This window comes from Cololabis saira, chromosome 23 (assembly GCF_033807715.1).
Source record: "Cololabis saira isolate AMF1-May2022 chromosome 23, fColSai1.1, whole genome shotgun sequence".
Lineage (NCBI taxonomy): Eukaryota > Metazoa > Chordata > Actinopteri > Beloniformes > Belonidae > Cololabis > Cololabis saira.
In genome coordinates this window covers 9,181,126-9,195,079 of record NC_084609.1, presented here as the reverse complement: position 1 = coordinate 9,195,079, position 13,954 = coordinate 9,181,126, and the positions used below count along the sequence as shown (strand labels likewise).

The 13,954-nt window shown below is 43.6% G+C and overlaps 1 protein-coding gene across 1 annotated transcript in view; it reads left to right on the top strand.

Moving 5' to 3' along the window:
* anks1b (ankyrin repeat and sterile alpha motif domain containing 1B) overlaps nt 1-13,954 on the top strand; it is a 277,955-nt gene that overhangs the window by 206,258 nt on the left and 57,743 nt on the right. Inside the window, exons 17-18 of the mRNA XM_061715033.1 lie at nt 1,792-1,898; nt 11,016-11,114. Coding sequence (XP_061571017.1) covers nt 1,792-1,898; nt 11,016-11,114 — 206 coding nt within the window. The remainder of the gene's footprint in view (nt 1-1,791; nt 1,899-11,015; nt 11,115-13,954) is intronic.

Genomic DNA, 13,954 nt, shown 5'->3' with positions numbered 1-13,954 from the left:
ATCTTACAGCAGATCTTCCAGCAGATCTCCCAGCAGATCTTCCAGCAGATCTTCCAGCAGATCTTCCTGCAGATCTTCCAGCAGATCTTCCAGCAGATCTTCCAGCAGATCTTCCAGCAGATCCTCCAGATCTCAAACGCAGAGACGGAGTGAAGCTTTCAGGCCACACGTCCATTTTCTCTCGCTCTTTCTGACGATGCTTAAAGATGACATGGATCATTATCTCAGCAGTAAAAGCTGTTTCATCAGAGTTCACTCTGAAGGTGTGTCCTCTAAAAAGTTTAATTATCAGGGAGGCAGAGCATTAAATTAAAATGATTTGATGAAATCCCCCTCCGACTACAAACCTGACTGATGTTATGAGAGAGAATCTGAGGTGGAACCCAGATGAAATGCTTATTTAAAACTTGTTCAATGCTGATCCGATTGATTAATTTTCATCCATATGGATACAGGTCCAGTAAAGGTGTAGGTTTGGAGAATTCAAATTCTTGCACGTAAATTCTTGCAAAAAAAAAGCTCTTTTGTTGTTTTTTGTTCCGGTTCTTTAACCCGAGCACCCTGAATACTCCTGTAGTCATCTCTGTGCTGCCCCCCCATCCCTCCATCCCTCCATCCCTCCATCCTCCACCTCCTGATCCGCTCCCCGCTTCCCCGCTTCTTCTTTTCATCCATCAATGCAAAACTGCTTCTAACCATGGTTACCACATCCAGTCTGCCCCCCCCAACTCCACCAGCACAAACATAGTTACAACACACACAAAGATGCATATTTATATACATATTATATATACCGTATATATTTATACACATATATTTTATGTACATGTATATAAATACTGCATGCATGCAGCCATGTAGTGAGTGAGTGTGTGTGTGAAAGAGAGAGAGGGTGGGTGGGAGGGAGCTTGGCTGGAAGACAAAGGAGCCGGGGCTGTTGTGATGGCTATTATCAGCAGAGCAAAGCAGATGTATGTAGAGCGGCAGGAGGAGCAGGGTCTCCATCGCCGCTGAGAGAAGAGAGAGAGACTGGAGGGAGACGGAGGGAAGTCAGCGAGAGGTGGAGCGAAGGAGCGAGGCAGCGCTCTCTCTCAGAAAAGAGGGAGAGACGGAGAGAGAGGAGGCTGCAGAAGCATACAGATGAGTGGGAGTACTTGATAAAGAGAAATCTACAACGCAGCAGTCCTCACTCTTTCTCTTCATCTGTAGCTCTCTCTTTCTCTCTCTCTTTCTCACCACACACACACACACACGCACACACACACACGCAGGCTCAGGGGGGGGAACCAAGCGAGCGCAACAGCTGAAAGGAAAGCAGTTGCTGCTGCGCCGTGCGCGACACATCCAGGCGCGTTGGCTCACGGATCTATACCTCCGGCGTTACCCAGCACCCTTCGCTGGCGGGATTTAACTGGCAGGACAGGAGCCGTTTTCAGGATACAACTTCAGCCGGTTCTTCCTCCGGCCGGATTCAGAGAGCATCTGGAACATCTGCACCTCCACCTGCCTGCACACTCGCGCGCTGACCTCCTCCATCCCCACCATGTCCCTTGCGTAGCCTCTTCTTCCCTTCACCCTCCCCTCCCCCTCCTCCTCCTCCTGCCCTCCCTTCATCTCCCCTCACCTCCTGCCTTGCCCAAAGACTCCTGGGAAGCATGGCGGGCTCCTTTGACAGCCACTTTGCCCGCCATAACATGATGTGGCAGTGCCAGCTGTCGCAGCCGGACTGCCGCTGCTACCGCGTGGACGGCTACTCCCTGCTGAAGCGTTTGCCCCTGCACCCCCTCATAGGTCCCCGCTGCCCCATGCAGTCCGTGGGCCAGTGGCTGGACTCCATCGGACTGGTCCAGTACGAGAACCACCTGCTGGCCAACGGCTTCGACAACGTCCAGTTCATGGTGAGTGTTTCCACAAGTCTCTTGTTTTTTCTCTTTTGTGATGAAGTGGCAGGAAATATCTTGATTTTGAGATTTTACACGGAGTATTGAATGTAATCTAGCCACCTTTCTTGCACCTTTCTCTGCTCTTCACCTCATTTACCATTCACCGTATTTGTTCAGTTACCAGAAATCTGTCTTTCTGAATCATCTATCCTCCCTTTCTCTTCTTCTTTCATTCCCTTCTTTGCCGCCTCTCCCCACTGATGCCATGTGAGGTCCCTCCTACGCACAGAAATCCTACATCACATCTCCACCACAGCAACGTTGTAGCTCCACCATCAATCTACACACACACACACTCCCTCAAACACACACACACTCCCTCAAACACACACACACACACTCACATACACACACACTGCACTAAAAGGCTGAAAACAGGCATTTCACAGTCTTTCTCTGATCCGTTTCAGCACACAGACGCACTGTTGCCTCCACCTGTAGCTCGCTGCTGTTTTATCTGACGGTGTCTTCCACTGACGTAGGGAGAGAAATTCACTGGGTCCCTTTGTGTTGTGAAACCCTTGATGTGTGGCTCCGATACGCAAACAAAGAGCAATGAACACCAAAGTAGTGGATACAGACGAGGAGGGCAGAGATGAAGCTATTTTGAGAGGAACTGCAGCAGAGAGAGATACAGCAGCGGATGCTGAGTCTCTCTGGATGTTGCTGCTGCTGCTGCTGGTCAGGAGACGTCTGCAAAATCACAACTTTTCCACTGTTTTGACCTTAATTCAGCTGTGTTTTTGTTTTGGCTGATCCCAGTGAAAACCTCTCCATTTCTATTTGACTTTTTCAAATCCTGAAGAACATGCAGATACTTGACAGAAGTCTAACAAATTCTATTTAAAAAAAAGTGTCTTAGGATTGATAAGACTTTGAGTTGTCCCACCTGTGCAGCAGTGAAGATTAGCTATGAAAAACATGCAGAAAATCGATGTAAAAGATACTATGCATCTCTGTACGAGGATATAAGGATGTAAGGAGTATATAGGCTGAAAAAGGAAGCATAGTTGCACGGTACGGAGTCATAAGTGGGTAAACTAAAGATAGGTGTAAACCAAAACTGTACAAAAATGAACTAAAGATGCACAAGAAAAATTACATAATAATGAATGTTTTGGTTAGTTTGACCTGCATTTATTCTTTAGTTACCCTGGCAACAGGATGAAATCCCAGAATATCTGTTTCTTTGTGTTCTTCCCACTCTTGGTCACTGTTTATGTGTGTTTTTATTTCTTGTTTTTCCATATTTTTTGCTGTTTCCTGGTCGGTTGACCAGAGTTCAGACTCTTTCTTTAAACTTGAAGGGTTATGGCATTTGGATGAAATCTTTTTCTTCAAGATGAGCACATGCATATTAACAGCCACAAACACTTGTTACTATCAGTTCTATTACTGGGCTTCTTAACGGCACAGATATATTAATCTATATGTTTGATACTTTAACGCAGAACCTAAAACAGGTCTGTTGTATCTCTGCATTAGCCACATCGTCATTTTACTGTATAAAATATCTTCAAATAAGGTATTTTGCAGCCACTGGCAGGTGAAACTATTTTTTAAGTTTTAAAAATGAGCACAAAAGTAATGCAAATGGTTTATATGACGGAATAACAGCATTAGAAAAAGAAACGTTGGCTTTAATAAGCAAGAAGATGAGAAAACTTTCTTGTGAACATGGTTAAAAGTTAAAAATGGAAGCAGAGCAGGTAGAAACTCTCACATTACTCCAATATTTACATCTCCAGCTGTTGCAGTATGGGAAAAGTCCTTTACCTGTAGATTAAACCCTTCTCTTCCAGCAGCTTCTCATTTGAATGAAAACTTAACATTTTATATTATTTTGATGGCTGTATTTCGTAGTACTGTATATTTAATCGTAGAGTTTAGCCCAGTTAGCTGGTAGGGGTCACGTTTCTGCTCACCTGTATGTTCTCTCCCAGGAATAATCGCTCTCATGTGCAACTACATGGCTTTCATGTGCAACTAGTCACCAACAGTTTCCAGCATTTACGTTGTGACTGGGGGGGTTTCCACTGTCCCTTTGTGTCAGAAGACTTTCAAAAGCTGCATCTCCTCTTTAGAAATGCCGTTGCAAACAATATTGAAAGGAAAAAATCTGGCAAACATGAAGGTGATTCCAAAAGTCTTTTTTCAGGGGGGCTTCTCTCGGGGTCTTCCAGTTTTCTGGCTTCTCTCTTGATGAGGGGAGTCTTTGACCTCGCTTTGTCATTCATTACTTAACAGGAAGGCGGCTTATCCTCTGCGTCGCCGAGAAAACTCAGTTTCTACAACAGACCGATGCTAATTAAGGCCGCTGGGATTAGCCCGGCACTTCTAAAGCTTCTTTTATTGTTGAATTTGTTTCCTTCAAGGAGGGCTTTTGGTCAAATTCTTTCATTTATGGGAAATTCAGTTAAATAGGGGCTCCAATACACAACAAGTTGGTAGATTAGTAAAAAAAAAATGTTGTTTTGCATTGGTTCATCTGTAGAACTAAAGCACGTTGCAGCCACAGGAGGAAGGAGGGGGGTTTCTAAATGAAAGGTCTGATTTTTCAATCCTATTTAAAAAAAAAAACAGGTTACAGTGAGTTTATCTGAATGTTTTTCCACTTAAAGCAAGTTCCTGTTGGAGTTTGAGAGAATCTGGTGACAGAAGTGGTCAAGTTGTAGGATATTCAAGTTTAAAGCTCAACAGAGCAACGAACTGAGGAGCTGAGAGTCAGGTGATGCTGTCGCTTCAATTCTTAACGCAATAATTCAAATTATGTTTCATTTGATCCTAAAATATTAGTTTTTATAAAATTGAGCCAGAGGAGATGAGTGAAGCAACTGAACTGTGTTTTATCTGTAATTACTTGAGTAAAAAACCCTCAGCACTCGCGCGGTTCAAACTCATTATAGTCAAACATTTACACCCCTAACTTTTTGGCCCAACACGATGCTCATATGTGTAGAAAAATACAGGGGTGAAGGTTTAATGTTGTCGGTCCTCTGGGGAAGTCACATGACCTCTGAGGATCCGAGAGGCAACGTGGCAGACGTGTGAACACAAATGAAAATAACGCCTTTCATCTAGTTTCATTCAGCTCAATGAAATGAAAGATGGAGAAAAGCTGATTAGAGAATTATGAATTTATTTTTAAATGGTTGCAGTGCGAGAAATGTGATGGTGGACATCAGTTTGGTGCGAAGCAGCAGTGGTGAGCAAACTTCTGAGCTTTGACTTTGCACTGCTCCAGTATCTTTATTGTTTAGTTTAGAGGTGCTGCCACGAGTCCTCACCAGAAACAAATTGATGTTGTGGAGGAGAAATGTTTTAAGTTATCATAAATTTGTAGAAACCTAAGTCCCCTCATCTTTACATGAGTTGAGAAGAATCTGAGACGAGTAACTCCATAAAGAAGCCAAAAGGCCAAAAGTTTCAGTTATACAAAACAAGTGCAGTGAAGCTGGAGAGGGGAGGGTTTTAAGAAAAAGAAGGAAGTTTATGGGAAAGGACAACATTGAGGACAGTTTTCCAGCCTCCATCAGCTTCCTGCCAAGGTGCTTTTTAATTCCTGTGCTCGGATCGTTACCCTCGCGCCACCGTTTCTCCCAGGTTTAGGTCCCTATATCTTGTTGCTAAAAACCTCCTGCCACCAGTGTCGGCTCCTTCCAGTGATTAACATGAAATATGTAGCGATGAAGTGTTTAGCGAGCATTTAATCCACTTTGTGAGCAGCATACAATAACTGTGTTTGCCTTCCAGAATAATAAGTAAACAGCACAAGAATGAGAGAGAAAAGCGCCTCCTAAAAATACCCCCGCTGCTCTCGTTTCAGTCGCTGCTCTTTCATTCATTTAAACTGTAGCTGATGTGTTCATGCGATGCACACTGAGAAATGACACACATAGGGCAAACATAACGTTGGGACGCAGCAGGAGCCGGGTCAAAACAGGCTTGGTAAAAAAAAAGAACAAATATCAACTTAATCTCTCTTTTACATCTGCGTTGCGTTTGAACCTCCGTCTCTGCAACAATGTGCTCCGCTGCAGCTCTGAGAGTCGTTACTCTGCTCTGAAGTTCCAGCACGGCGACTTCACCTCCATTAATCCGCCTCGGAGCTGATCTATGATGTGCACTCGTCTCTAAGAGGCCCCAGCATGCAGCTTGATGAAGAGACTGTAGCCTGAAGAGGCCGAGCCCAATCAGCTGCAGCCTCGGTTCCCTCCGTCGGTTCAGGGGCGCTAGTGGAGCCCCGGAGACGGAGTTTAACTAACAACCCTGGAGCAACATCACTCATTATTAAGGGCCTCTTTATACTGGATGTGCAAACCCTTTAAATCTTCAGCTCTGAATGACCGTGTTGCATCAGTTCCAGCAGTCAAAGTCTCAGGAAGTGTTTTAACGCCTGTTATCCACCCGTCATCCTATCCTCCAGACCACTAAATCCATCCCATCCTCTTGTGCATAAGAAACATCCCTGTTTGGTGGGAAAAGAGGAAAAAGGTCTTAAGAGTGGAGGAGCAGTGGGCTCAACTAGTATCTCCCCAAAAATTCTCATCGCTGCAGAAGCTGCACCAGATTTGTCAAAACTCAAGTTTGAGTTGAGTCTCATCCAATAAACACATTTTATCCACAGTTGCAAAACTACACTGCAAAAACTCAAAATTTTAACAAGAATATTTGTCATTTCTAGTTAAAATGTCTAATTTTTAGTAAAAGAAAATCTCATTACACTTAAAACAAGACTCATCACTGGAGAAAACAACAATTTTCACCTGTTTCAATTAGATTTTCACTTCAAATAAGTAGAAAAATCTGCCAGTGGAACAAGATTTCTTTTGCTTGTAATGAGAAGATAAATCTTGTCCCACTGGCAGATTGTTCTACTTACAGTATTTCAAGTGAAAATTTACTTGAAACAGGTGAAAATTGTCAAATAAGTTATTTTTCTGGTAATGACTCTTGTTTTAAGTGTAACAAGATTTTTTGACTAAAAATGAGACATTTTAACTAGAAGACAAAATACAAATATTCCTGGTAAGATTTTGAGTTTTTTCAGTGTACGTTTGGCAACCAAACAACATTTAGTGTGACTTCCAACACTCGATGTGGTCCTGACCAGATGAGAACCACTGATGTGTTTTAGAAGGATTCAGATGAAATAAATGTGTTCTTACACTTCATTTGAACATGGCTGTATTGATGAAGTTAATTATGTTCTTTGGTAAGTTTAGACAATCTAATATTATCTGTTTTAGAAATATTCAGAACTGATAGCAAAGGGACCGGATAGTTATAAAGGTTTCTGGTTTTCGTTTGCGATCCTAACTCATGTTTGAACAAGCTTCGGCTGCTTGGAGGTAAAACTGTCTGCATAGAGAATAAAAAAGGATCCTGGAGACAGAAATACAGTCTGAAGACCGTCAGTTTCTGCTGCACAGGAATATAGCTTTTTAAAATGTCAATTTGCTACACTGGAAGCCTATTTCCAGAAAACTTGGGAGGCTGCAGGAACAACTTATCCAGAAATGCGGCCCGAAGCTGAAAAAAGATGAGACCATCACCACGGCGCAGAAACACCACTGAGGTCCTCGGAGACGAGCCCCGGGAGACGGCGGGTACGTCTGCTGGGGTCAGATGAGTCCATGTTTCTAAAGATGAGGAAGACCATCCAGGAAGTCCTGCATGCGCGACGGTACAGAAGCACATCTGTGCCAGAGTTATTATCGTTCACGAAAACGAACGAAATAACGAAAACTAAAATTGAAAAAACAATTTCGTTAACTGAACTAAATAAAAACGAAAATTAAAAGACAAAAACGATAACTAACTGAAACTATATTGCGTGTTTAGAAAACTAACAAAAACTAACTGAAATTATAGATATAATTTCCTCCGTTTTCATCCCTGTCAATATAAGCCTTGGTATGATCAATTTATTCTGCTCTGGCCGTTTATCTCCAACTGGCAGCTACGGCACCTTAACGCCTCACGGTCCGTGACGTCAAAACTAAAACTAATAAAAACTAAACTAAAACTAAGCATTTTTGAAAATATAAAAACTAATAAAAACTAGCAAACCCACACTAAAAACAAATTAAAACTAACTGAATTGAAGGAGAAAAAGTCAAAACGAAATAAAACTAAACTAAAATGAAAAAACTATTATAACCCTGATCTGTGCTCATGGCGTCGGTGACTCGTATCAGTGCAGACCTGCTACCATCATGATGTTCGGTTCAATTCCCACTTTATTAATCCTCAAAGAGAAATTATAATATCAATATAACACCTTGGCAACTTAATTTTTATCCAGGACTTTTAGAAATTGATTAAATTAAATTAATGTGGCACAAATAACCCGCAGGGATTTTGACTGGAAATCACACGAAGGACTCAGGGTTTTAGTAATACACATGCATGAGGTTGAGCATGTAAATGGCAACGGTGGGTCCTAGTTTCTGAGAGTACAGTTAATTTAAATAATATACATATTTATGAATTGCAGCACAATTAGCTGATTTCAACACAAGCAGCGTTGCGGAGCAACTCACAAGCTTCGCTCCGTAGCTCCTCGGATAGAAAATCAATAAAATGTGCTACGTGCTGACTTCTCCCTCTTCCACTGGAAGACATAAAAACTAAATGAGCTACAACGCTCCAGCGTGTCGATACTGACCGGACTGGCGTTGCCCTCCACCTCGATTCATACTTCAGTGACTTGATCTTTGTGCAGCCCCGCTGAGAGCCAAATGAGGCCACGCAAGTCAGTTTAGTAAAATTAGTGCTGAAGGCAAACACACGTACTGGATGCCTTTGCTTTATAGTGAATCTCTTCAAGGGCAAAGTAATCCCCACGGTCACCTGAAGTGAACTGAAGAGAGGAGGGATAAAAAGAGGAGACGAGAGAGCCAATATCTGGATTGTTCCGTGTTCTTCTTCCTCTCGTCTCCTGGATGTTTGTCGATGCTACTAATTTGACAGGAATGAGATGTGAAGGGTCTGACGAGGGCGATGCCCCAGTCACGCGAGCGTACAGGCGTGTGTGTGTGTGTGTGTGTGTGTGTGTGTGTGTGTGTGTGTGTGTGTGTGTGTGTGTGTGTGTGTGTGTGTGTGTGTGTGTGTGTGTGTGTGTGTGTGTGTGTGTGTGTGTGTGTGTGTGTGTGTGTGTGTTGTGTGTGCATGTGTGTGTGTTTGTGTTGTGTGTGTGTGTGTTGTGGGCTGATGCCCCCAGGACTGCCCCAGGCCTTCTCTCACACACCCTCCCCTCATGTTTCTTTCCCATCTTGAGGTGATTTACTCTACTTTCCTGCCACAATCCTTATTTCTGATGACATTTTTGGCTGAGCTTGCTTCCCTGCCTGCGTGCTGCACCGATAGATGACTAATAATGTGTCTGAGTGAGAGTCTCTGGAGGGGGGAAGGCCTCATGGCGCTCCTCCGGCTCTCCACTGGATTAATTAAAGGTGGAACTCTGTGAGATGCTCATTCAGCCTCTGGTTTACTTGTATTTAGACGTATAACATGTTGGGCCTCGGATAGCCCAGTTGGTTGAGCGGACAGACCATCGCCCTCCAATCCTGTAGCTCTTTACTGCTGTCGTCCCCCCTCTCTCTACCAAAGTTTCTGTCGAGCCACTTTCAAAATAAAGGCCAGTAGAGCCACAAAACAAGTGTAAAATGTTTGTTTGGATGGTTGTGGTCACACCAGAAGGCCAGCAGATCCATCCACAGCCCCGCCCGAGCCACAGAGGTGTCAAAAGTATTCACATTCATTACTCAGGTAGAAGTATAGATACTAGAGTTTAAAAATACTCCTGTAGAAGTTGAAGTATCAACTCAAGTTTTTTACTCAAGTAAAAGTATAAAAGTACTGCTTTCAAAACTACTTAAAGTATAAAAGTAAAAGTAATGTAAGGAGGAAAAAAGCCATTAAGGACAAAAGCCATTGAAAATGAATGCATCTTAGAATAATGCAAATATATTAAAGAACCATATATGTGTACTATTGAGCATTAACATGTGTTTCAGAGAGCAGGAGATATGATGACTAGTTGCCTATAAGTATTGTAATGGTGCAAAAAGTCAAACTTCAGAGGCGTGTTATCATTTATCCTAACCTTTATTGGAATGCACATCCAAGTTTAGTTGCAGGAATCTGAGGGAACGGATGTAAGAACAAAACTGGACAAGAACATCTGAAACAACCACAACCAAATTCACTCTATCCGGATGGAGCAATTTAACTGGATAGTTTTTTCAAGGCCGAGATGAAATAGAGTAACGAGGCTGTTTTTAAAATGTAACGAGTAAAAAGTACAGATAATTGCGTGAAAATGTAAAGAGTAAAAGTAAAAAGTCGTCTGAAAAATAATTACTCCATACTCCAAGTATAGATAACCAAAATTTCTACTTAAGTAAGGTAACAAAGTATCTGTACTTTGTTACTTGACACCTCTGCCGAGCCATTACCCCCCGATCGTCCCAGATAAACCTTCAGCTGATCAGATGATTATTTCTGCAATTATTTATCAGATAATAACTAACTTTGTCCTAACAGCATTCCTTTCCTTTAAACAACTCAATAACGCCGTGTTTAGTTCATAAACAGAAGTACTCGTGACTGAGGCGACTGGGACTGGGATGCATCTGCACAGGAAGATTATCCGGCGTCACTGATCACGTACTTTGCTGACGTTTTGGTTATTAAGAGATAAATTAATATTATTCCCCACCGTGACTCAATCTAATTTCAGTGGATGAAAATTAAGTAGATTTGCTGTTTGAGAGCTTCAACAAGCAAACGTTACAAATAAATCTAACATTTTAGTTTAAAAAATGCATTTTTAGCCTCTGTTCCTGTATAATGTTATATCAGAGTTTTTAATTCATAAATGAAAGTGAATGAAATCAGAGACATGTTCCAGGACGCGTGTCTCGTTCCTGGACCGGTAGCAGCTGAAGGAGTCGTGCTGACTTCAGAAGCCTTTGTTACCAGGTGTTATTGTTGTTTTACCAACGCAGACGACCTTGTTCCACCTGGTCCCAGCTGCTCTAACTCTGTCTGTCCTCCGCTTCACAGGGCAGTAACGTAGTGGAGGATCAGGACCTGCTGGAGATCGGGATTCTCAACTCGGCTCACAGGCAGCGTCTGCTGCAGGCCATCCGGCTGCTCCCCAGGGTCAGTACCGCAATGATCCGTCTAACATACATGCAGTCACCGCTCAGTCCACGTCTCGCTCCATGTCCATGACAGCTGGGTTTCTCTTGCATCTGCTCTCGGTTTGTTTAGTTTAATGTTAAATGCTACAAATCTTCTCCTACATCTGAGTTTCTGTGTGATACAGTTTATACGTCTCTCTGGTGTCTGGATTTCTCTGTGGCTTCTTCTGAAGTCTTGAACCAGATACCAAGTCGAGGGAACATTAAACTTGGTCTTCTTTGCGTCTCAGCACATAAAATATCAAGAATCTCTTGAATCCTTATTTGCTCCCTCCACCTTTGAGCTTAAATTTCAAATTGTATTACATTTAACCTAGCTGGGGTTTTAAACCGATGATTGTTTTTGTAAACGAGCAAACAGACGCTGAATACGAGGTGGAGGCGGTGGAGTATTTGTTTAAAGCCTGATCAATTCTGCACCAATTTTGAGTGAATGATCTTCTCCACTGCAGTATCTCGGGCTGAGCAGTAACTTCCTTCTGGTACCGTCTTAGTCACACCTTCGCTGAAAAAGCAGCTTGTTCCCTAGTTGGAATAACTGAAAGGTGGAAGCACCGTCATGCTTTATTATCTCCGACTTTCCTTCTCCTGGGGAGCTGCTGAAGCCTTCAACTTCATATTTAGCTGTGTTTGCACGCTGTTAATGCAATAAGAGGAAAGAATAGAGCGGGAAAGAGTCAAGCAGTCCAGGTCTACACTAGTCCAGGTCCAGAGTTGTCCAGGGGCCTCATTTATAAAGCTGGCGTGCGCACAAAACAGGGCTTGAAAGATGAGCACGCCACCTTCTACGCAAAGGTTGGGATTTAAAAAAAAAAAACGGGAAAATGTGCGTATCTTTACGCACACTTTGATCCTAGCGCATGAACATTTTGAAGAAATGGGGAACTGGCGACGCAGACGGTGAGGTGGTGAAATGAAGCCAGATTCATGTCATACTTTTAATGTCATCACATATAATATAATAGTGCTGATCGTGTCCCTCTGTGTTTGAAGCACAGCGTCAGTCAGTCGGCCACTTCCAGCTGCGCCATGCGCTTGGGACGCTCTGGTGCTGCAGCCGCGGTGCAGGACACGCCGGGCCGGTGTCATGCCAAAAAGTGATTGCCTGCCAGAATCTGATTTCTCCCCTGAAAATGGGTCTTTTTACCTTCCAAAAATTGATTGAAGGCCAAATACAGTTAATGAAAAGTTGTTTCTGCCTAAATATGACTTGATCTCATTCTTGAGCTTCATAATCTGAAAATCTGACGTTTTAGCACTATCACTCAACGGGCTGCTGTGTGCGCTCCCTCGGCCAGAAATCAGATTCTGGCAGGCAATCACCTTCAGATCGCACGACTTGTTTTATTTCTGCCACAGATCTGTCCGTGTCACTCACAGCGTTTAGCGCAGCAACGACGTGCTGCCACTCACTCGCTTTATTTTTGTTAGTGATGCCATTACTGTGACCACCAAATAATGTGGTTTTCCTGGCCTCCACCTCATCCACAACATCTCCATCTCAGTCTCCGTGAAATTTAGTGGCACGGTGGCTCGACACGTCTCATTCATTATGGCGCGCAGCAGAAACAGACTGCAGGAAGCCGCTGCGCATGCTCAGCAGACTCATTTATAAGCAAATACAGTCATGAACTACTTTGCATTGCCCATTTATGGTATGAAGTGGGCGTGTAGAGGGCGGGATATGAGCTGAATTCACATGCGCAACCTTCCAGGTGGACTGTGATTTACAAAGCGAACATTGCGTGCAGATGTGCGTAGATTTTTTTGTGCGCACGCCATTTTCGGCTTTTGAACGCACGTACACTTTTAGTATGAATCCTACGCACTCTTTTATAAATGAGGCCCCAGGTCTACACTAGTCCAGGGGCCTCATTTATAAAAGAGTGTGTAGGATCCACACTAAAAGTGCACGTAAACCCAAAAGCCGAAATTGGCGGCCGCAAAAAAAAAGCCGGATTTATAAAACACTTGCACGCAACGCTTTATAAATCACAGTCCACCTGGAAGGTTGCGCAGGTGAATTCGCCTCATATCCCGCCCTCTACACGCCCACTTCATACCATAAATGGACAATGCAAAGTAGTTAATGACTGTATTTGCATATGAATGAGCCTGCTGAGCATGCGCAGCGGCCTCCTGCAGTCTGTTTCTGCTGCGCGTCAGGATGAATGAGACGTGTCGAGCCAGGCAACCGTGCCACTAAATTTCACGGAGACTGAGATCGAGAAGTTGTGGATGAGGTGGAGGCCAGAAAAACCACCTTATTTGGTGGTCACAGTAAAAGTAGAAAAAGTAGAAAATAAAGCCAGTGAGTGGCAGCACGTCGTTGCTGCGCTAAACGCCGTGAGTGCCACGGACAGATGGTGCAGAAGTGGTGTGATTTGAAGGTGGAGGCCAAGAGGTACGGAGCCCCTAAAGGGACACAGATTTTTTTATATATATAATGAGTTTTACGTGCGCGCATGAAACCTTTAAGGCTGATTTATGGTTCTGCGTTACACCAACGCAAAGCCCTAGGCGTAGGTGCGCGTCGCCGCGTACCCTATGGCGTAGGCTCTGCGTCGTTTTAACGCAGAACCATAATTTAGGCTTACGCCCGCGTGTAAAACTCATTATATATAAAAAAAAAAAAATCTGTGTCCCTTTAGGGGCTCTGTAGAGTGGCCTGGCACTCATTTGTTCTGTCCTCAGTCACTCTACGGTTGGAAGCGTTGGGTGACTAGGAGGTTCCCGGCACGGCGTGTCCTGCACCGCGGCTGCAGCAGCAGCACCAGAGTCCTGACTGATGCTGTGCTT